At 42.1% G+C, this 25,103-nt stretch overlaps 1 protein-coding gene across 2 annotated transcripts in view; it reads left to right on the top strand.

Moving 5' to 3' along the window:
- The window catches only part of PDE1C (phosphodiesterase 1C, calmodulin-dependent 70kDa), a 320,002-nt gene extending 302,449 nt beyond the window's left edge, over nt 1-17,553 (top strand). For both annotated transcript variants that reach the window (XM_010562366.1, XM_010562367.1), the window contains 2 exons: nt 7,720-7,785; nt 17,384-17,553. In XM_010562366.1, the coding sequence (XP_010560668.1) occupies nt 7,720-7,785; nt 17,384-17,553 (236 nt within the window). The remainder of the gene's footprint in view (nt 1-7,719; nt 7,786-17,383) is intronic.
- The last annotated feature ends 7,550 nt before the right edge of the window (nt 17,554-25,103 follow it).

Raw genomic sequence — 25,103 nt, 5'->3', positions numbered from 1 at the left:
TGTATGAGAAACATCAAACATGTATGTAAGTGCTTTTCTGGCTTGGGATCTTGGTAGGGATCCAGTTAATTGTAAGTAATTTTACCTGTCTATGTGGAAATCAAGACACATACATACACATACAACTGTTTTTTCCTAACTCCTTTTTGTTCAGGATGAGGTCTTGCTGTGTTAGTCGTGTATATATTTTATAAGGACTCAGACTGCTGTTACGGCTCTTTGCTATGTAGAGAACACACAAAACATTGGCTTAGGAAAGTAAATCTTCAGAGTTTCTTTTTCATGTTCAAAAGCACAGGACTTTCCCACCAGCCTATATTAGAGCTTGGGTCTCTGTTCCTGCTTAAACTGTACATGTACAGGGACGAGCTTCCCGCAACACTGGCAAAGATCACAGCAGTCAGCTCAGCCTAAATCCACATTTAAACGTGAATACCTTCTCACTCAGGAGTGTTTGTATCTGGGATTTTGATTACTGAGGCTAGAGACTTTTTGAGTTCTTTTTTTGGACACCGGAGTTTGAGTTTGTTCAAAGCCAGAGATTTAGATTAGGTTCATGCTGTGAAAAGGTTGCACTTCAATCACAAAAATAACTCTTGCAGTTCTTAGAATTCGCAGTTGGCTTCACTGAACCAGCTCATTTAAATAAAATAAATATAAGGGCACATAGTGTTCCCATTTGTGAGCTCCTGGTTCAATCTGGGGTAGATTTTCTGAGGAAAGCAGGGTGCTGGGAGGACAGTGGCCAGTCAGCACCAGGTGCAGTCAGCGCCAAGCACACTCCATGTTGTGTGACAGGCAGAGGGCTGTGTCACCACGTAGCACTTTCCCACCTTGCCTTTCTCACGCTCCATCAGCATTCAGCCCTGGTAAGAGTGGTAGAATATGACTTCCAGTCCTGACCAGACTCTTTGAAGGCACATTGATGAAATATCAATAATGCAGAACTAAAATACCGCAGCAGTGAGTCAGTCCCTGCTTAGTCAGACTTCTCCCTGAAGTCAGGGGGAACATATCCTCACCAAGTGTTTGGTCAGAGGTGCAGGATGATTTAGTCAATATCTTTTAAGTTACGCTTACCTAATGTACAGTGACTAAAGATGCCTTACATTATGCACAGTAGAATAATAATAATAATTAAAAAAACCTAAATCTTTTTCTTCATCTGTTTCTGATATTTATTTTTTTTTCTTTCTGGGAATGACTTCTTTCAGACAGCAAAGCCAGACTGCTTAATTCATGGCTGGTCAGTCCTTGTTTCTCGTGCACTGGCACAAAGGTGTGAAATCAGACTGGAAAATGTTTTTCCTCGATTGTTAGGGTTATTTACCACTGGCAGGAGCTAATAAGGGAAGTGGTGGGTTTGCCATCCCTTTGGGACTGCAGATCAGAGCTGCCATTCTAGAATAGATGCTATAGTCAAAGTTACTGATCTCAGCACACAGGTATGCAGCAAAATCTTTTGCAATATACAGGGAGTCAGAGCTAGCTCAAACATTCTCCTGCTCTTTTAAAATCATTTGAATAAGCTACAGTGGATTATTAGCATTTTTTAGAAATTTTTGTTGTCATGTAAAAAAAAATCCCCATGAAATCTATTAGCTTGGAAATATATAAAGTGAAAGCTAGAAATTGAAATCCTACAAAGAGACTAGGGCAGATGAAAGCATCTGTTGTGGGGTTCCCTCCCAGGATCTCATGTGCATTGCCCTACTCTGCCCCCCTCACCTCCTGGAACACTCTGCAGCGTTGTGCTAGTGCATTGTGAGCCAAGGAATGGTATGTGTAGACACCTCCCAGTTAAACTAGAGATCAGCCACTGTGCAATTGTGTAAAAAAAAAATAAAAATTAAAAAAAATTACAGAACTGCTTTCTTTATTTTATTCCACAAAAGGAAACCAAAGAGAAATAAGTGGAAAAGGATTAGGTGTTCATCAGTTAATGGCCTATGTTTATAAAGAATGAGAAAGGATTTCTGTTCTTACATCCTTACCTAACTTTCCCTAGATATATAGAGTTATGTTTTCAGATGCCTGCCTTTTCCATCCTCAGTAAGACTATACAAGAAATTAATCAGCCAGAAATTTTGCAAATATAGGGCCCAAACCATTGGCCTCATGCTAAAATTCTACAGAATTGTTTGGGAGTGCCCACCAGTAGGCACAAAGGGGTCTTCTGGTGCCAGAGTGCTTCTTACGGAGGGCAGCGCAGGCTGGAAAGCTGTGTTGATAAAGACAGCACTCTTCTGCCTCTGCACAGGGGCTGCTGGTGCTCTCAGAAAGCTCTGCCTTGCTGGAAGAGCACCAGGCATCTTCTGCTTCCCAGAAACTGTTTTGTAACTTGAGAGGGAGAATCCAGGCACTTTATCCCCTTAAAACAGGGAGGGAGGGATACCATTGCAAGTATCCCTATCAGTTTTTTTTCCTTTAGCTGGGACTGGTGTTCAGGGAATTCGCAGACCTTTGACTCATGGTGACATAGTGCCTGAACTCCTGGACACACTATGATTTAATAGAAAAAGAAGAGCAAGCAATATGTTTTTATAGAATCATAGAATAGTTTGGGTTGGAAGGGACCTTTAAAGGTCATCTAGTCCAACCCCTCCTGCAATGAGCAGGGACATCTTCAACTAGATCAGGTTGCTCAGAGCCCCATCTAGCCTGACCTTGAATGTTTCCAGTGTTTCACCACCTTCATTGTGTCCTGTTCATTATTTAAATGGCTCAAAGGGTGACAGTTCTTTGGGCTGCACTCAATCCGTGACTTGAACCGTGCGTTTCTGTGACAACATGCAAGAAGTGTTCACACACATGAAAGAAGGGATTTGTCTATTTTTAAATTACTTTTTTAAAATGTAAAAACCTGTGATGCACCCTCTCAAAATGCTTAAGTCAACCAGCTTTCTTTACAAATGACACAATTTTTTTCTTTGTAAAGTTATATGGTCAGATTTCTATGTTTAAATATAAAAAGATGGCGGACGTCACTAATGTTTTCCATGTTTGAGAAAAAAGATGGATGCCAGAAGCCAACTTTTTTTTTTTTGCTGGTGATAAAATAGGTGGTAGATTAAAAAAAGAAATTTTGCAATTTTAGACTTAAAACATATTTCAGAGTAGTCAATCTAGGCAGACTGATGCTTATCTAAAAGTGCAGCCTTTTCTATAGCTCCAGCTAGTGTAAGCACACTATGTATTGATACAGTAGGATGTTTAGCATCAGAATGAATCTGGAATTTGGGAGCTTGGTTCCTGATGGGTGAATGAAGGAGGCACATTCCTTTTTCTCATTGTTTCTTTTTTTCAAGCACAGATTTTGTGGTTGGAGAGAAACTTTCCAAAGTGTAGTTGGTTATGCCAGAGAAGAACGGTATATGGTGGTGTTTTGCAAACTACCTTTTGAATATGCAAATGTTTGCATATGTACTTAAAAAGTCTTACAAGCTCAGACTGGAAGCAAAAATATTTCAAACTAGATAGCTGATAGTGCTGTGCTGCTTTGTATTCAGAAGGCCTGTGAGTTCACCTAGCTAAAGGCAAATACTTTCACTGTTAGTCCTTGAAAATTCTACAGTGGGTCCCAAACATGGCTTTTAATTAAAAAGAACAATAATCTATTCAAATTAGAAATGATGGAAGCTGACAAGGACAGTACGTTTTTGCTTCAACTAGAATAAACTAGTCTATCTCCAGGAACTCTTGAGATGGTCTTAAATATTTCTTATTGGCTCCTTTTTCCTCACTTTTCATTTTATAATAATGAAACTCATCAGCTTCTGATGATCTATACCATATGTTAGACATTTATACTCAGCAAATGACAGCATAATCAAGTCCTTTTCTCTTACTGTTTTTTAATCCATAATCTTACCCAATAATTAAAAACAACAGAGTGATCCTGTGCTTTTCACATGTGTTGAATGGGTGCTGATCTCAGAGCTGTGCTGGCGCAGTGTCTGAACATCAGCACTCAAAAGCAGGAACGTGCTGGCTGAAGACGAGAAGGAGCCCTGCAACACTGACTCTGTGCAAATTGCTCTAAGGAGTGAGCATCAGTGCTGGCCAGGTAGAAAGGAGGGAAAAAACCCATGCTTTCACATTTTAAGGCATAAATTCAGCTCCCTCTGAAGTGGGTACAGAGGTTTTTCCAATTTGTGTTACCCACAATATGAGCAGGTTTGCCTCAGTCTCAGTTTAGTGTCAGGTGTGCATCCTAATGTGGTGCTCCCCCTGCTTCCACAGGCAGACAAGTTTTGCGATCCCAGACAACCCTTTCCCTGTCTGATTACTGTGATCAAAGCAGGAGCAGGGCAAGTGACCACTGCCAGTGCCATTATTTTCTGTTAAAATGAAACACTGGCCACGCATTTCTACTCGCTGAGACTGCCTTCTTGTTGCTGCAATGTCCCTTTTGATCCCCAGCAAGCACAGAGGGTTCTGATCTGTACCCAAGCAGGACCGGGATGCATGCCTATCTTCGAGGCATTAACTCTCCCTGCTCTGGTGACTTGACCACCAGGTAGAAGAAAGTGGAGCTACTTCCAGGCAAGCTGGCTGGGGATCTGAAGCTGTTTTAGCAATTTATTTACCCTCATACCTAAGTGCACGACAGCACTCGTTCACAAGCCTCACAGCACACTCTCGACATTTTGTATTCTTTCGATTTCTTCCAAGTGCGTATGTGTCAACTGCTGTGTACTCATAACACTCTGGTTTTAGAAGCTATCCAGTGGTAGGAGGAATATATGTAGTCCAGTTGTCTCTGCTGGTGGTTGTAGGAGTGCATCTATCAAACAAAATTACTTATGGCCATTGGGGTTTTCTAGTGATAAAACCTAGCAGTAGAATGGCAGAGTGAGCATTTTCCTTTTCTTCTCGCTTGGATGATATTTTTATACACTTTTATATGCAATTTTTTTAAATATTTGCTATTTTTATTGTAGGGTTCTGATTGGGTTTTTACCAGACCTTCTGGTTGTCTACAGGCCCAGATTCTCACAGGAATATTTCCCTTCCCTTTTCTCCTCCCCCTTCTTCCCTGATAGACAAAAGCCATTGCATTTGCAACATGAGCTTAGAGCGAAGTAACACCTAGGGCCTGATCACTTTTTTAGTTGCACTGAAATCAAAGGAAGTTGCATGCAAAGTCCTGCTGGTCCCACCACAGCATCTGGGGCCAAAACCTAAATAACCGAAACACATACAGCTAATCACATGCAGGGCAATCTGTGTAAAGCCAATGTATTAGGGTGGCACTGTCTTCCTTTGCTGTGGTAGGAGCTGCTTCCACCACAATGTGTTTAAGAAACACCATATATCTCTCTTCATTCTGATGATGCTACTTCTTGTAGGCACTTCAATCAAAGTCATACCCTAGTGCACTGACTACCTTCAGCAGGGAGGAAGGGTGGACATTGTGGCTTATCTGTGACAATAGATTTCACTGCTCTTGTGGTTAACCCTACACTGACAGGTCCTAAATAAAGTTAAGAAACATTAAACCTATTGGTAGGAAGGATAAGGGGAAATTAACCAAATTCAAGGATCTTGGTCTTGTAAAAATAACCTTTTCTCAGCTGGCATTCTGCAGGGAATTCTATGTATGAAGTTGAACATAAACTTTAGAGTATGTTTATATTAGCAAAACTGATAATGGAGATGTCTTTATTGAACTGAACTAAAACAAGCAACAGACACCTGTTCTCTAATATTTTTCAAGGAAGAAAGAGGCAGGTTGTTAAAGCTATTTTGCACCAGGGGATAGAAAACAAGTTAAAATACATGCTGAAAGCAAAACTCGATGCAAGTTTGCTCCTGGGACTGGGTGGGTAGGGTAATGAAAAAAAACTATTATTTGGTTTGTTAAGACTCATAAGGAAAAAAAAAATGCAAAACCGAAATGAATGATGCCATGTAATGCCAAGTATTCTCAACTGTTCTGGGAATAATTTTAAACAATATGTATTTATTGTTAGTTCCTTATTTGAAAGAAGAGGCTTGTGGTCTCTAAATGTATAAAACATTTTTCAACATTCCAGTTTTTCTGTAATTGAGTCCATGTATGTTCATCCTATTACCAAATAAAAACAATGAGGTCTCTGCTCCATTTGAATTAAAATTATAGAAGGGTTCGTTTTGTTCTTGTGCTTTCTACATCCGATACAGGCACAGCACTTGCTGTTTGCTTTCCAGCATCCAGCTCCCCATAGAGTACTAGTAATAATCAACTTCTGTTTTTTTAAGTGTAGTGGGAACATTGCTTGGACAGCAGTCATTGCTCGCCACTTGCCCCTGTGAGGAATTAGTGGCAATACCTAATACCTAAAGACAGGGAAATTGTGGTAGAGAATTCAAATAGCTTATTTAAGGACCCCGAGGTAAATCTCTACCCGTTTGGGGATTAGACATGTCAACCTCACCTTTCCCCTTTTCTCTTTTGACTGAAACCACAGCCCATAAGAGCAGCTAAACCAACGACAGCGCACCACTCTCATGCGCACTGAAACACTTGTTTGTGTGATTTTTTTTTTCTGTGCACTTGGAGCATGAGTATCAATCCCACAGGGCTGGTGTCCTGTGCTCTGGTGTTGCTTATAGACCTCCTTTCAGAGCATTTCAGCTACATGTCTACATAGCACCTTGTACAAAGTATTGTATTCCACAGGTAGACTCGGGTGGTGTCTGTGCAGGAGTCATCACACCACACAAGTAATGACCAGAATTTTCCCATCTTGCTGCTGGTTTTCTATTTGATCTTTTCCTTAAAAAAGGAAAAAATAACGATTAAGAGTGGCAGAGACCAAGCCATTCTGTCTAAGGAGGATGTAAAGTTCAGAGATGTTCAGTAAAAGTGTGAAAGGATTTGTGCATTCCCTTTTGCTGGAAATTCCTGTTTCAATTCACTCCTTTCCTCTCTGGGAGGTTCACTGGAATTGATTTCCTGAAGAACATGCAATCTGCTCGCCACTGTACCTGCTTGTATTCTTATACCTTACCGGCTTTGTTTGAGTCTGCATGTATCTCCAGTCCAGTGCAAGCAGAGATGAAGCCAAGCTGCCAATTTCTGTTAGATATTGAGGGTGTTGACAAAGTCAGTTGTGACCTTCAAATCAAAATTACTGACTGCCACATAAGCAAGAAGGGAGAAAAGATGGTTTGGAAAAGGCATCTAATGATTTGGGTGACTCACCTCCACTTGCAAATACAGTATCAGAGTCCTTTCTCTGGCACGTATAGCCAATGACATAAATATCCAGAGCCGTTACCAACCGATGGTTCCCAAAGTGATGCCAGCCGCTTGCTGAACCACCACAGAAACAAGGTAAGTGCTGTGTAACTGCCTTCAGAGCTGTGCCAGGCAGTAAAACTGGCAATTGCCAGTTCTGTGAGGACATGGAGGTAGCTGAAGGGAAAGCTGTCTGAGATCTGGCAATAGTTCATAGGTCCAAAACTTAAGAACATGAAATTTCCAGAATCAATAACTTGGGTATCTCAACCCAAACCCGGTAAGTGATAAAAAGAAAGATACTTTTGATATTGACTCCTTTAGATGGAAAGGTCCCAGAAGTGAGGCTACTTTCCCAGTGTACCATGGATAAGAAATGGCAGAAAGAAGACTACAAACACCTCGTAGTGATGGCAGCACTACAAAAAGCATTTTCATAGCTGGCAGGACTACCATTCATCCATCTCTGCTGAAACTGCTCTTTCTTTTTAAAGGTCCGGTGCGACATTCAGCTGACTTACCAGGCTCGGGTTCCTCGACAAACCGCCTTACATTGCCAGGTCAGTTGGTACCACCTCACTCTAATTTGCTTATACGTGCAGCTTTGGAAATAGGCACTCACAGTGCTTACTGTTTGGGAGATGGACGTAAACAGATGACTTCTCCAGGTATGGCATGACTTACACATCACATTAAAAAAGTTAAACCCATTCACTGGGATTGAACAAATGAACTGTTGTTTTTAATGGTCTTTACGGCATTTCAGGTTTTTTTAACAAATATCTTACATTTTGTGGCTTGCAGTGCAGGCTTCACAGATTATTTTAATTCAATTGGCAAATTAATTTGGGCCTTTATCACATGGACATAGATGCTGAAGGGAAAAAAATAAGGCTGTTTTGTGGACCCAAGCATAGCTTTTTTTGTGCCCTTCCCATCTACCAAATTCTGTCGTCTCTATTTTATCACGATAACCATTTTCTTAATCCCTTCATCCTTGTCCCACACAACTGTCAGAAGAGAGGGAGGGTAATATGAAGCAGTTACACAAAATAATGGCTTAGTGTGAACAAGATACTGTCCTGGTTTCAGCTGGGATGTAGTTAGCTGTCTTCCTAGTAGCTGGTACAGTGCTATGTTTTGAGTTCAGTGTGTGAAGAATGTTGATAACACTGATGTTTTCAGTTGTTGCTCAGCAGTGTTTAGACGACAGCCAAGGAGGGTTCAGCTTCTCATGCCCAGCCAGGGCACCTGACCCAAACTGGCCAACAGTGTATTCCATACCATGGGACGTCACATCTAGTTTAGGAACTGGGAAGTGGGGGGGCAGGGATTCGCCGCTCGGGGACTGGCTGGGTGTCGGTCGGCGGGTGGTGAGCAATTGCCCTGCGCATCATTTGTACATTCCAATCCTTTTATTACTACTGTTGTCATTTTATTAGTGTTATCATTATCATTATTAGTTTCTTCTTTTCTGTTCTATTAAACCGTTCTTATCTCAACCCAGGAGTTTTACTTCTTTTCCTGATTTTCTCCCCCATCCCACTGGATGGAGGGGGAGTGAGTGAGCAGCTGCGTGGTGCTTAGTTGCTGGCTGGGGTTAAACCACGACAGATACTATCTTGCATGTGCATATGCAAGGGCATTCATATATGTATGATTCACAGGATGTGAAAGAAAGAGTAAGTCTGCAGGAAGACAACAAGAAATCACCAAGAAAAAAACTCCAAACTTAAAGCAAAGTACTTTAAAAGTTTTGCTACAGATATTTTTATCAATGACTGCTGTGCCAGCAGCTGAGGTATGGTGTGGCTCCACTTATAGATGCCGATGTGCAGCAGAATGTTTCTGTGCTGTTTCAGTTCTCCAAGCTGCTCATGGTGTGATGCTCTTTCACAGCCACCACCTTAGCAGATTGTTTCCCCAGGCATAGCTGCAGCCACCCCTTGGGTGTAAGGAAAAGAATGAGCAGGGATGTGAGAGATTTCAAAACGCTGTATTCCCTTAATAAAACAATGTGATTCATGGATTACTGTCCTGCTCAAGAACAAGAATGGATAATCACTGAAAGTAAAATTTAAACCTCTGTATCTAACCCAAGACATTTTTTAGGTAGAAAGCGTGGAACAAGAACTATCACAAATCCATCCTCTTACCTTCTGAAGTTTCTCACCACTGGCAGTGACAATAAGTATTACCTGTGTATGTTGCGTATTTCTTATAGGGTCCCAGCAGTTATTAAATTCTTATATTTATATTCATAGGGGAGGCTACTACTATGGATGTTTTCACCCAGGATTTTCTTGCAGGTGGCATTTAGAGGTCTTGCTCTTTGGAGAGATTTTGGAGAGCGTCTTGCTTTTTGGAGGAAAAAAAAAATATCTTAAGGAAAAATTGTGGAATAAAACATTCATGTCACACTACAGCGATAAGTCTCATCTAATATAAATAGCTCTAATTTCAAAACTAGTTCACTTTTTATACATTTTGGCATGTTTGCATTGGTCCCTTCTTTATTTTTAACAAGTAATGCTTATGCAGCGTTTTTCATCCATTTCTCCAACACGATACCACTTTTAACCCATCGATCTATTAATGAGTACCTGCAAACAACAAATCCCACATTCCTTCTTATGTGTGATCCTTGTTCTGAGCCTGCAGACCACCATTATAATAAGAAGGTAGAGAACATAAATGCAGAAGAGAGGGTTTTGGCATAAGCTACCAGGTACAGTCCTTTCATTATTGCTGACTTGCTAAGTGACCTTGCTCAAACCCTTCTTGTGTTCTCCAGTTTCCTCATCTGTTTGGGAATCATAGTATTTACTCCCCTTTAATACTATCCAATCTAGAGATATGTTGTTATGATTAGAAGAACAGCAGCTGGGAGGATGCACCTTCAAGAGAGGGGAGCAATCAACCTAATAGTGTCCCTTTTTGCAAAAAGACACTGTGAATTTGTTGCCAGCCTTACTTCCAGTAGCAATATTCACTGTGATGATCTGATGTTGAATTATAGGAAGGTGCCTTCTGTCTGGCACTTACAGAAATGACTAGCTGTGTTTTGACTCTCTCTTTGTTAGATACCTCCCACCTCAGTGTATGTTTAGGCACCGATTGGTTTAGGGACCCAGGGAGTTTTCTCTATTTGGCTGTTTAACAGTGGTACCTTCCTGCTCATGCCCTGTTACCGTGGCTTACACAGCAAACTGTTTACTCTGGTACAGTTTGCAAATCAGCCCTTCCTGCACAACTATTTACAGTATGTGATGGGGAGTAGATAATAGCGCAATATTTTCCACGTATGTAGTCCAGTCATGCATTTTGTTTACAGCCATTATGGTGTTGTTTCTTTATGCTCTGTATAGATCATGTTTCAGGGGGGTTGCTTTTGCTGGAAGCAGCCACTAATTAATGTATGGCTAAGAAACAGTGCTGTAAACACACACACACGATTTTGTAATTGAGAAAATGCTATTGTCTTGCTGTTTTTTCTGCTAATCGCATGCGGCTTCTTGAATAAAAAGGGGAAGCTTTATTGCGTTGGATTTAGTCTCACTTCTGAAGGAGTGAGGCTGGCAAGAACAGGCACGTGTGTGCGTGATCCCATCCGTCTCTTTGCTGGCAGGTTGGTGAGTCCTCCTCATCGCTAACATTTGAAGCTGTGCCTTGTCAATTTGAAGTGCACGAGAGGAAGAAACACGCGAGAGGTCACAAAGCTGGGGAAGTTTTACGACGTTAGGTGGCTGCGTGCAGGAGAGAGCCCTGCAAGTGCTCCCACCTGGGCTTGACCATTGGTGAAAACAGAGTCTGCCAGCAGCTCAGCTGCATCTCACAGTGCCGCAGGGAGCCCAGCTGCCACGGCCATGTCTGCTGCCTGCTGGAAAGAATCCTTTTTTTCAGTGCAAAGAGGGTGAACCAACAATTTCTCCAAGGAGCCTGCACTTTGTATGGTGAGGAAGCACAGTAGGGGTACTGATGTACCCAGAGTATTGTTTACAATCACTGAGCGACCACATTTTTCTTCCTGTGGCTTGGAAACATTCAGAAGTCTGCTTCTGTCAGGATCTTAGGAGTGCTCATAGACCTCAATGGCTGGGCCTGGCCTCCCCTGGGACCCCCACCCTGCCCGTCTCCTGCCAAGGGCCCAGGGGACATGTCTCAGCTCAGCCTGGGGCCTTCAGTCCCTGCCTGAGCCATGTTGTAGGTGTGCCCGTCCCTGCCCCTGTCTCCTGGATGGGCCTGGCACCTGCACTGCAGAGTCCTACCGACTTGTCTATGATGGTATCTTCCCTAACCTCTCTTAAGCCCTTTTATATTTTCTCATTTTTTAGGTGGAGCTTGAGTGACTCTAGTCATACATACCTTTACTTTGATTGGTATAAAGTTCTCTCACTTTGCTTTTCAAGGTACGTGCTAGAGAAAATTCAGAGCACATGCTCAGTGCAGGGAGTGGTCACACCTTGGAGGTGGGCAGCTTCTGGGATGGAGGTGTGTTTTGGTATTATAATGATATTATAATGAACAAAGTTCACCCAAAGGACATAACGTTGCGTGTCAGTACCCCAGAACTGGGCACGTGTGATATAAATGAGAAGTAGGGCATTAGCTAGACAGAACCTCCATTGTTTTACCTCCTTGCTTCAGTGGATTCAATGCAGGGACCAACCGTTCTCATTCCTATCGTTCCAGTTCCCTATCCCTATGATCACAAAGCCTGGCTGCAGCATCTGCACTCCGCTCCACCCTCCATGTTACTTTTCAGAGTCAGCATACCGAGCTCCCCTGGTGTTGCTAACATCTAAAGTTGCAGGTTATGCTGCTTAGGGAACTACCATGGAACCGATTCTTTACGTGTCCACTGCATTCCACCCTGGAGGTTCAACTTCCCTTGACAGGGGCGGGGGCTGTCATACCAATAAGTCACCTCCAGCAATCATTCCACAGGCTGTCCCTGTGCCCAGAAAGCCCAGGGGTCTCTCCCTGCCCTTGGTGGCCATGCACTGGCCCAGCTGCTGGGTGTCCCTGACGCCTCCTCTGCCACCCGGCTCCCAAGGACAAACCTGGTGCTGTTACTCTTCTCTCAGGCCATGGCAGAAACCAACCCTGCAGCCCAGAGACCACCCCTACTAGCTGTCCCCTCGCTGTGCCAGAGCTAAAGCCTGTGAGGCCCCACAGCCAGGAGGACCAGGGACTTGCTCTGGCTGGACACAAACCCTTTTCCTGGGGCGCGAGGGGGGTGATTTCAACAGCCGCAGCCTGAAGGAAAGCCAACGTGTAACCTGAGCCATAGGTTGGGATGGTCGGTGCCAACAGCCTGCCATGGAAGTCAGTCAGGCTTTGTGAAGCAAGTGCGCGGAGGTGACGCTGGTGTGGTGGAAGGAAAGGTTGGTCGTATTCAGACCTAGAACATTCGGATCTGTGACCAAAGCACAGCCAGGCAAACGACAGCTCTTCCAAACTGTAAAAATAGCCCATCGCTGCTATCGCTGTCTATCCTGGTTTTGGCTGGGATAGAGTTAGTTTTCTTTCTAGTAGCTCGTATAGCGTTATGTTTTGGATTTAGTATGAGAATAATATTGATTCTTTGGACTCTCTCCTTGAGGTGCCTCATCGGAAAGAGCAGCGTATTTTGTATAAACACACAGAATTTTCTTAACACTCCTAGGAGACTGATTCTTCCCAAGTTTAGAACATTTCTTGAGCGTCTCTAATGGAGTGCAGTCTTGGTTCTCCTGCACCTCTTTCCTGCGGATCTTCCTGATAATTACAGCAGAATATCTCCTTTGTTGGCAAAGGCAGCAAAAGGGAGAAAGGAGAATCCCTCCTGGATGTGCTCCCTTGATTTAGCAGCAGAACGCTGAATTAGAAATGCCGGTATCCCTAGCTTTCCTGTGTCATCTCCCAGTAAAAATTCCCAATGAAATAGTTCCCTTACCTCACTGATAAATATTTTAGCTAAATCAGTAAATCAGCTTTACTGATCATAAAAGCCTTTCATCTTCCCTGTTGTCCTTCTAGGATTTTCTTTATCCTGCCTGCATAGTAGTTGAAGGCAAAAGTTGCAGTAGCTCTGCAGGGGGCTGAGGGGTCAGGAGAGATGGCAGAAGGTCTGTCTTCAGGATGTCCCCACAGGCCACTAACCACAGCTGCTTCGGCAAGGGAACATATTGATGTCTTATCCATGCTGTGCCAGAGAACCTTAGTGCTTGCCTGAGTGTCTGGAGATGGGTAAGGAGTACTTTTGTCTGGACCAAGCCGTCTCCCAGACACTATTTCCATCCCAGTACCTCTGCAAAGCCACAGCATCCCCTCGCGAGGCAAGGACAGCTGGGAGAGACAGCAATGACTCAGACTTCATCCTCATCTACACTCGCCTGCAGTGTCTTGTAGTGCTGAGGCCAAATTGGCCTCCTCCAGCACCAGTGCTGCCCTGTGAACCAGGTGTGTTTCATTGCTGGAATTCCTTCTGTGCAAAGGTGGTAGGAAGCCATGGTTGGGTCCTTTTCCAGAAGCAGAGGCAGTAGCATGGCAGCGGACTGCCACTACCTTGCTGACAGATGTGAATGGGTTTTCCCCCTTCCAGTTTCCTGTTTTCTTTCCCTGCCGCCTTTTCCTTTCCCTCCAGTACTAAGTGCCAGTAGTGACCACTCAAATCCCATTTGCAGATGTGGCTGCTCAGCTGACTGTTCTTAATTTTTATCAGAGGCAAATTGCTTCCCAACAGGTATTTGTGTCTAAAAACCGTGCTATTCACTCAGTGACTTAGTAATGACATTAAAGAAAATGACATTTCAATGGCCTTTTTGATGGGATGTGCCTTTTGAATGAATAGAAATGTTTATATCTATCTGCTTTAAAATGCTTGGAAAGGAAAGGAAAAGAAAAGGATATCAGTGTTTTGCCTTGTCTTGGTCTGTTTTCTGATCAGAGTGGAATTGCTATGTAACAACAAGAGTGTTTGTTGCTCTAACAACTTTTAGTAGTTTGAAATACTTCAAGATGACTATATAGTATTTTTGTCAATAAGCATTGTTAGCAATAATTTCCTTCTTATTGCAATGGGGTAAAAACTATTGCAAATGAGTACATTTGTAGGGAAGTCAGTGGAACCAGGAAAATTCCAGCTAAAATTTTTACTATAGTGTACAATAATTCTTGTGGACTATGGTGATGCATCCCCTGGCTTCAAGCTCATGTGAAATGTCCATCATGCTCGATTAACTGAGGGCAGACTCCTCAATAAATGTTTTTCTTCGGTTCAGATTATCCATGAGATTGAAGCTCTTGGCATTGTCTGGACTGTTAGTTCAAGTGATCGTCTGCAAAATAATTGGGTTTTGATTGGCTGTCTTGTTGACCTCACCCAGTGGATGCATGGCACATCTTAGGATCATTTTAAAGGGCAGAACTTGTGGCAGTATTTGGTACTCCTGTGGTTTCTTGACTCATGGATGAATGGTTTAAACTGTGGCAAATGTGGCACATTTGTTCACCTGCCCTTCTGTGTATGTGCCTCTGGTTCCAAACCAGTCTCTCATGCATTAGCTATGTCTGCTTATAGGAGTATCCATCACTGCTAATACAAAATAATAGCTTCTGGTGTAGTGCCTCAAGCGATTAATCTAATTGGAGTTGTGTGGAGTGTAGCAGTAGGCTGCTTTTGTGTTATGCGTGGAGGGGGCAAGAGGGATGGGGAAATGAACAATTCTTGTTCCTTCATATAAGCATTGTACAAGTTGCATCGTTTTCTGAAATCTATTAGTTGTTCTGCTGTAAATGTGTTTGCAGATAACCTCAAATCCTACCCCACTTTGACATGATATCTGTAGTTAAATCTAAGGTGCATCAGATCCAACTTATGGGGTTTTACAAAAAACTTAGAAGCAGATTACATACTCATTTCTGCTTAGCAGAACTCTTTGAAAATATATCAGTTAAAGGTGTGTGTCCCTCAGGAAGGGCATAGGGTGGTATGAGGTTGGCAGCCCTTAACTGTAGGGCTGCAAGCAGAACCTGAGGACTAGTGCTGGGTGAGATCTTCCCGGCCGTCTACACTCATTTTTCTTTTGCAGTTGTCTACTAAGCAGCAGCTCTGGCATTCATTCTTTCATCTGTGATGACCATTATTTCTTAAGCAAATCAAGGCATAATGTTGACATAGGGCAGGTGTCTATACCAAGCAGCCAGAGGGAGTTCTGACCTCTCTCAAGAGTCAAAAGAAGAGTTGTATCAAAGAAAGGATAAGAGGAAATACTGCGTGGATGCCATCCTAGCCAAATCTAAGGTTTGCATGGCTGCTGTTCTGTAACATGCTGGTTGCACATCCTGCTGGCCAGAGCAAACAGAGTGGCTAATGCACTCTTGCCTCCTTCCTAAATCAGTGTCTGAATGACACACAGATAGTCTTTCTGCATGATGCTACTCGTGTAACTATTCCAGTCTACACTGGCACTGTCCAAATACCTATTCTCTGCTTTCATTGCCTTGAAGGTAGCCATGATCTTAAAAAATAATTATTTATTTTTCCTAAATTAAAAAAAAAAAAAAAAAAGGAAATCCATGCCTTAGTGGCATCAAGGTTAGAAACTCGTAATACTTACAACACTTGATGTGTGAAGCTCCTGAAGCCCACAAAACCCCTGTGAGGTTAGTATTCTCATTTTTATTCCCATTTTACAAGTGGAGAAACTCCGGTAAATCTTATAGCCCAGGTCACACAAGAAGTCAGTGAGAAGTCTGGGAACAGAACTCTATAGAGTTCTGAGAGACTCTTTTCCCCATCCCTTTGAGTCACTAAAGCCTGAAGAAATTAAATGTCATGGATCCCCTTTATCAACTCCTGTATGAGGATGATAAACAGCACTGTCAGTATTCTGGATAAACCCCCTTAAACCTATTAGCCAAGTCATCTCTGCTGGCAACAACTCCAGTAAAATTCCAGTTAACAATAAACATTCCCCCATGCTGAGCAATGAAAAATCCAATAACAGTTTGGCTGAATCCATGCTGAGTACAGAAAATGGAATTAATCTGAAAAGTGGATGTGCCTCAAAGAACAGTAACTCACCTGGATATTTTTCAAGCTTTTAACGAATGTCAATCTAGTCTATTTGAGAACAGGAAAGATTATGCAGAGATCTGGATGTGTATTTCTAAAGTTTATGAAATCCATAGGTTTTTTGTTTCCCAAGACATTTTAGAGTATTATTAATCACTCAAGGAGTTTAACAAGATGAGAGTGTGACTGTTCTAGCATTTGATGTTAGCTAGCTCACACGGGAATCTTTTTGCTTCTTAGGATTCATGCTGAGAGCAATGACTTTTCTTTTAAAGTGCTTATCATGCTAATTATTGACTTATTACTTGGTTATTTTGCAAATAATAACTAAACATAAGATGAATACATTTTGGTCATATTCATGTTTAAGTTTTTATTCTACCTAATTAAAGATGTAAGAAAGCAAGACATAGATTCAAATAAACAGATTCAAGAAGTTGGTAATAGTCAGATACATATGTAGCCCACTTGTGACTTTCACCATGGCCTGTAGTTTACTGGAAAATCATACGAAACCCCTCAGATCCACCTATTCCTGAATTCTGGGAAATGTGATCTCAAGCCAGATTTATTGCTTTAAAATGACCTTGTTCAATGATATTTTGAAAACAGGTGTTTAGCTACCTACATATACATAGGTAAGTATAAAGTTGCTTCTACATTTAGACTTTTGGCACTTTCATCTTCTGTCTAAACTGCTGTTTCCTAACCTTGATAATGTTCCTTGGGATTCACCTGTGTTGGTGTAGTCTTCTGGAATGTCCAAATAAGGGTATGATTTCAAGATCAAGTATTCCAAAGTTCTTAACGGCCCAAATTTCAATTTTTGGAGATGTCTATATTTTTCATTCTAGAGTTTTACATCTATAGTTATGATTCATATTTTCACTTTTTTTTTTCCCTGAACCTTTTCCTAACCCTCTGTAACTACCCATTAATCCAAAAGAGTCCTGGCTCTCAGGCTGAGAAACCCTCCTTTGCATAGACAGGCTGTGCCGAGTGGGATGGATGCAGCTCCTGAGGAATTCATTTCTTGTTCACCAGCAAGTGAATGCTAGGCATGGTAACCATCATTGTTCTTCCTTTGTCACCGCCAGCCATCAAGCCTCAGCTGTGTCACCTCAGGAGGCCCACTCACAGCTCAGGAGACTATTTCCCAGCCTTCCACAAGAAATCGGAGGAACATCTGGTGAGATGTAAGCTGCTTGACCAGAGGGGAAGGATGAAGAAGATCCAACATATTTCCCAGAGCTGGAATAGGAAATAGCAGAAGACATAAAGAGGCATCTTCTGGAACGACGCTTCTCACAGGCAGTCAGAGGACATTGTGTAATCATTGCAGAGGCCACACTGCATTGTACAGCAGCTGCAATTCTAGATAAAAGCAAGTGTATGATTTAGCTAAACAATATAATGGACAGAAATGTTCTCAATAGCCGCCTTATTATTGCAGCATGTGCCCACTTAGTACTAAATTATTGGCTGTTACCTTAAAAGAAGTAATTGTATACCACTATCTCCTGTCAAATTAAGGAACTTAATGCTTTCCTAGGTTGTTGGGCTCCTTACGGTGTTCTCAGTGTGACCTTCCGCCTACCACAGGTAAGACAACAACTCCTGTTTCAGACAGCCTGGGAAAGTTTTTTCTTGCCTAGCTGTACTGAGAATAAATGTCCTCCTGTCATTAGTGTGATGGGTATTCAGGTGGAAGAAGGTAGGAGGCCAGAGTACAGACTACTCTCGCTTCACTCATTGGAAAAAGACATAGCACAGCATTAAAATTGTTCATTGCACAAACTCTGATGGACATTAAATAACACCGATTGTCTTTTGTGGCATTAATTTAGTTGAGTTTAATCCCATGTGTTCTCTTGGTGCACAGAGAGCACCAAACCCATGGGCCTGAGTTTCACAGCTGAACGTGCCCCCTCTGAAGAAGTTCCTCTTGCCCCCCCTCCTCTTTACACTGTGAGAAACAGTGGCAAATAACTCTCTGCCCTCTTTTTCCGGGCCCCTGGTGATTTATGTACCACCTCAGCTCTCCCTTTCCAGGCCAGTGAACTCTGTCCTGTTTGTACTCTCCTCACAAGCAAACCTACTCTACTTCTTATCTTCCTTGCTGCTTTTCTCTTTCTCTTTTTTTTGTAATCTCTTTTTGAAAGGAGAGAATGAGTACTGAATGGAGTACTCAAGATGCAGGTATACAAGAAATTTATAAAATAATGTAAGGACACTTTCTGTTTCATCTTCCATGCCTTTTGGAATAGTTTTTGAACCTCCTTGAGCACTGAGTAGTAGTTTCTGTAGAATTATCTATAATAAATCCTCATTAATTTATAGCCCAAATGCACATATGGAGTTGGGGAGTTGGGTTTGCCTCTCCCTATATGCATTGATCTGCACTTACCAACACTGAATTGGTGGTTTTGCCAATTACACTGAAGTAAGCTGCTGCTGCTGCTGCTGCTGCTGCTTCTTCTTCTGCTGCTGCTGCTGCTCCTTTTTTAATTTTTTTAACCTTATATCCTTCATTTCTGTTCCCTGCTTGCTTTCTTCTTCCATCCACACCTTTTCCAAATCACATCTTCTGGATAAGCACATTGAATAGCAGAGAGGACAATCCTCCTTTACTATGAATGCTGACTGTTTTATCCTACTCTTTTTTTTTTTTTCTTTCCCCCATTGTTAACCAGTTATTTACCCATCTTAAGATCACATGTTACAATCTTCTTTTAATCCATGACAGCTCAGTACCTTTGACAGGCTTTGGAGTAGGACATTGTCAAAATGGAGAACTGCAAACCGTTATTGGTTCCTCCAAGGAAGTCTCAAAGTTTTGTGAGGCAAAATTTCTTCTACAAAAACTAGGCTGACCCTGCTCTCTTATAAGTATCCCTGCTACCTACCAATTCTATTATTTATATTTTCTAAAAGGTTACTCACTGTGAATTTGCATTCTGTTGTACACTACCGGTTTGTAACTATGTCCAACATCGAAACTGCACCAGCCAGTGTATGTAGCACTGCGATGCGGCAGTCACATTAAAATCATGGCTGGTTGTTGCATGAAAAGAGCTGGTGTGGTTTTGCAGAGTTACAGATGCCCCTGGCTCCCTTAGAGAGGATCACTGCAATTCTGGGTGCACTTACCCTGAGGTTTGACACCTCTCCACAGTGTTTTGCTAGACATCTCCATTGCCCAAATGCTCTGATGTCACCTTGTTTCAGTTATTTTCATCTGTTTTACCCTGCGCTTCATGTTTGTGGTGTTGACCTTCACCACCACCATAACTTGTGACTCCAGCAGCTGGGCTGGGTCACTGCCTAAACCAAATACAGAGGAATGCACTTCAACGCCTCCTGCTTATGAAATGTGATTTATCTCTAGGAATTCCCCGAGAACTGTATTTTGCTTGTAGAATACCCTAAAATGTTTTACACAAATGGGCTGTACAGAAATGCATAGTTATACTATCCTTCCAAACACATTTTCTGTCTGTGTCATTTCCTTCCCTTTAGGACACCTTTGGTTAACACTTCACCTAACAGAGTCCTACCTGACTGTTGTCTGGACAAGTGCACAGCACTGGGTCACTTGCAGAAGTTAAAAGGGGAGCCTCTTTTTTTTTTTTTTTCTTTTCATTATTACGGATAGTTTATTGGGGTTACTGTTTTTGTGTCACTAGCATCTCACAAAGGGAGTGATTTTTGTCTTTCTTCTGCTGGTCCACGCTCTCCCCTTTTGCCATGAAGCAAAGATAAGTTGCCATCTTTAATTTACTGCTGTGTAGTCAAGGCACAGGGAAATGAAATGACCTACCTGAGGTGTCATGGGGAGTGTATATGGCTCCTACAAATTTAATGTAGTTCTGATCAGGTTTCTCTTTGTTCTCACTTTTCTCCAGCCAAGTCCATGCTGTGCCAAGTTGCTGTCTATTAGATGCTCCTCTAGAAAGTGTCTGTTCACGCAAGTGGTTTAGAGGGGTTTTATTTCTTCTTTTTCCTGGAGCTGGGGAAGGTGAAGAATGGTGGCAGATACTCATTGGTATTGGAAAAATATCTCAGGATGTCTCTTCCCTCTTCCAAAGCCTGGGGCTTTTGGCCTAAATGAAATACGGCAAAGTGGGGGAGAGAGGATGTTTGTGCAGACTACTGCTTGTAAATATTGGGTGCTTCACAAAAATAATTCCTGAGCAAAACTAGTTGTGCTAATGGCATCCAGCCTGATGCATGGAGCTGTGTGATGGTGTGGGTGGGCTCATCCTCTCAGTCCAATCCTGACACCTAGTGTACACCAAAGGGAAATTTTCCACGTGTGAAGCTCAAAAATGAAATCTGTGTTATTTGGGGGAGGTCTGGCTTTGCAATGCACTCAACCTTTTTCTGCATTGATGATTTCTGAGATAACCACTTGCTGCCAGCATAGAAGTAAGTCTGAGTAATCTGTCCCTCTTGGAAAGTCTTATGATCTCAGACTTATGATGCTATTTAGACTTACTACGAATTACTCATTGCAACTATCAACACTTGCAAATCTAGCCTTTTTTCTGTTTAGTCCATTTGTGAACTGAGTCTTTGCTCTAATCACGGGATTACTTTGCTGCAGCAAGAAAGTTTGGTGCTCTTTTTTTTGAGAGGGAGTTGTTTGGTTTTTTTTTTTTTAGAAAAGGATTAAAGTCTGAATTAAAAATCTGAATGTTAAAATTCAGAGTGAGTGAGGCATAGAGAGACTCCTGCATATTCATTCCTTATATTTTGTGTATTTCTATGTCTACACAAACAGGGATTGGAAAGGAAGATTGGCTCCAATGTCCTCACGGGTAGTTGCAGCATTGCAGCAGCCAGAGCAGAGGTGAAGGAAGAAGGGGAAGAGGAGGGAGGAGGAGTTGTGGCTCAGCAGCTCAAATGGGCCTTTCCAGTTCTTTAGGTTGTGAGGTAGACAGCTGGGTTCATAAAACAAATTTGGTTCTGGACCGGCCATCTCCCCACCTCCTTTCTCCTTCTTCTTGAGGTCTGTTGTTCGCTTCTGTTGCTCAGGTATCTAGCCAGCATGAGTCCTTCTGGCCAATCCCTCACCATCCTTTTGCATGTACTCCTCCCTTTACCCCAAACTTTTCTCCTGATCTCTCACAGACCTGCTAAGCATCACTGAGCAGCTCCTTTGGTATGGATCCTGGGCTATAGTCACAGAATTGCTGAGGCTGGATGGCGCCTGTGGAGTTGGCCAGTCCAAATAGGGTCCACTGGAGTAGGTTACTCAGGGCTATGTGCAGTTTGGTTTTGAAAATCTCCAAGGATGGACACTCCATAACTTCTCTGGCCTATCTGTGCCAGTGCTCAGTAGTAAAAACATGTTTTCTTACTTGTAAGTGGCGTTTCATGTATTTCCGTTTGTGCCCACTGCCTCTTGTCCTGTCAGTGGGTGCCACTGGGAAGAGCCTGGCTCCTTATTCTTTGCTCCCTCCCATCAGACATTTATGTACATTGAGAAGATCCCTTTAAGCTTTCTTTTCTCCAGGCTAAACAGAACACAGAAAACCAAACCTGGGATAGTTATAACTTTGCCTCAGACCCTAAGACCACCTAGGGAGCTAAAACGTACTTTGAAGGTTGGAAAAGACTTGACAGCTTGGAAAAATCCAAAGCTTGTGGCAATGTGTCTCAGTTATAGATACACAGCTTGCATTTTACAGGATCATCGCTCCTGTAAGAATAAGCACAAATGGTCCATCAAGAGCAGTTCTTTTATTTCTGGAATGTGCTTTCTAATTTTGCTGCTGCTTGTCCATCTGTCTAGTCTGTGTCTCTTCAGGATGCTTCAGGATGTTGGGTATAAGGGTGGATTAAGCTTCCCTTCACCATGCCTGGGTCCAACAGACTGACATGGGTTCCTCCTGCGGGATCAGGAGCCAGTATCATGGAGTGGAAACTGGCTTTTAATATTCACTCTTTCTATTTGTAGAACTACATTTCCAGAATACTGATATTTCTGTTTGCACCACCTAACTCTAAGAGGGCCATGGCTTTTTGGGGGATGTAAGGAACAGAATAATATGTGTTTATGAATTTATCTAAATACAGTTGAGAAGCCAAAATTTCTAATGAGCTTCACTGATGTCCACTTTTGATTTTCACTTGTAGATGCAATTGCTGGGCAGTATCTCTGCATACAAGAATACTGTAAGCTCATGCATACAAAATGTAACCTCAAAAGGTAGAAATGGCATAGGACATGCAGGAAGATAATCTGTTACGATATCTAAACACATCTATTAATTTAAGTCATCAAAGCATTATACAATTACCAATTTATTAACCAGTAAGACAAAATTTCAGCCAGACAAAATTTCAATGTAAGTGTTGCTAAATTCAAGGCATGCAAATGCTGCTTTATCTGTGAATATAGTGTGAGTTAGTGATAGCATCATGAATGTTGCTTTGGATTTGCTTCTGCTGCGGTTTAGCTGGGCAAATCACTTAACCTATGGACCTCATGTTTAGCACTACAAAAATGTTCATTACATCCCCTTCAGATGGGTGATGCGCTTTCTGCAATCCTTAGTTGAAAGTTGCTAAAGGGCAAGGCTATAAAATCCCTTTGTCCCAATTCTATTGTAAACGGAGGCCTGTCCCTTATTTTCTAGGTAGAGGTTAATTGAGAATTTGCTCTGAAAATATTAGCCATTAACAGCCTCCCGACTGCAGTCAGTCTTTTATCCACGGACTGAAGCCCTTCATTCCCCCCTGAGGTCTCGGACTGGTTGTCCTGCCCAGTGCAGACTTCTGGGGTGAGAAGCAGTTCCAGCTAAATATCTGAATGCAAGCCAGCTGCTAAGGCCCTAAAGCAGTCAATGCCTATGTGCAGACAATGTAAGCAATTTCATTCTGGAGCATCCCAATCCTAACAGTGCTACGGAAAGGCTTAGCCTGTTTCTGTGCTTTCCGCTTCCTTTCGTCTTTGCTGTAATGGCCATGGGGGACCTTTGGGGACACTGGGTACAAAAGCATTTCTGCCCCAGAACACACCAACTCCAGCCATTTGCCTAGGAGGGCAATTTGTGCAGTTTTAGCCCTATCTGGTCTTAAAGGGAGAGTTCAGAGCCTGAACGACAATAAGTAAACCCAATAAACCACATTCATGCCACTGTACAGCCCACACATGATTCTGCAACACCTAAAGGCTTTGTTTTGGGGGAAGAGGCAGAGTTTATCTGATTTGAAAAAAATTGTATCTTATTCTCAAATAAAATAACATTTAACACTTTCACTGAGTGCAATGAGGCAGGTGAAAGCTTTGAGAAACGATTCATCGCACTGCTTCCCAGGAACATTGCAAAAACTCCTATTTACTTAATTGATCAAGTGAAAAATTACTTTTTAGTCGCTCACGTTGCTCCTGGGTGGAAAAAAAGTACATGCTGAATTACCAGGCTATGGATATGCCATTTTAAATAAAATGCAGCAAATTATGTATGCTGCAGCATTTTTATGACTGGGCTTCAAGTTGATCTACACGGGGATGATAAATTAGGCTGCTGTGCCGTCAGAGATGTCACTGGGACCGTAACTCCTCTTTGGCGAAGAACATATAGTGCTAGGCTTAAAGCTTGCTCTTTTTTTTTTTTTTTTTTTTTTTTATATTAAGCTGTGTCAGCGTTCCCCAGGCTTGGAAACAAATCCTCTTTAGAGCAGTGAAGTCAATCACATCCTATTTGTGTTCCTCCCTTGTGTTGTTAAGGGCCTTCACATCTAAACATGTACGTTTTCACAGCTAATCCATTTCTGATGTTCATTTCGATATTTTCAGGACTCCACGCTCTCACTCTTGCTGTATTGTGCACTGAAAATACTCACCAACTTCACTGGCAAAGCTAGACTCGAATCACATGTATTTCTTGTCATGTACTTGCTGTGACGTATTTTATTGTGTACCTTATATGAGTGTTATTATATGAACTATCGATTGATTGTATTTTAAATATCATCTCGTCTTACTGATAGATTAACAGGATAGAAAAAGTACACCTCCTAAGTATCAGGCATCCCATTAATAATATAGCTGGCCTCCTGTACACTTTAATACATGATTATTTATTATAAGCTTGCTGATTACATCTTGAAGCTGAATATCTGCGAATGGACTGCGTTCTCATGAAAGATGCTGGGTCAGTCACTGTGGCAAATGAAGTCCAAACTAGTGTGCTCCTCAGCTGTCTGCCTAAGGGTGTTAAAAAGATAACTAAATTCAGTCTGCCAGGCTAGATAATCTTTAACCTCCCTGCTGAGGTCTCTAAAGGTCCAGCCAGCAGTGCTGCTCTGTCTAGTGCACAGAGCTATTAAGGTAAGCACAAAACTACCCAGTTCTACCTATTTTTTTATAATATTCTACAAGTACACATCTCTGTTTGTATAAATGCTGAAGACTGTAGCTGGCTGTGAAAACAATTCTTGATTGAATCAATGAGGTAAACTATTAAAAGAAAAAGCGTGGTGTTGTTCCACCTTGCAGTATGTGTATGCCATCAAGTAACACTATTCCTTTTAGTCAGTTTTTACTCTCCCACTGTGATTTTTAATCTTTACAGCCCTTCCTAACTGTCAACCTAGGACTCAGTTTAAAAAGCAGATATCAAAGGAAAAAATATGGAGTAAAAGGATCAACTACCCAACTAGTTTATCTTTTACCAAGCCAGGAATAAAACCTTTGAAAGAAAAAAAAAAATCCATAGGCTACCCTGGTGTAATAGGCAGGCGCTGCACTTCCCGTATGTTTCTCTTTGGAGAGCTCTGCCCTCTGTCCTGTTTGATGTGTCAGTG

The sequence above is a fragment of the Haliaeetus leucocephalus genome, unplaced genomic scaffold (genome assembly GCF_000737465.1).
Source record: "Haliaeetus leucocephalus isolate CR32 unplaced genomic scaffold, Haliaeetus_leucocephalus-4.0 Scaffold159, whole genome shotgun sequence".
Taxonomy (NCBI): domain Eukaryota; kingdom Metazoa; phylum Chordata; class Aves; order Accipitriformes; family Accipitridae; genus Haliaeetus; species Haliaeetus leucocephalus.
This window is presented reverse-complemented; position numbering and strand designations above follow the sequence as displayed.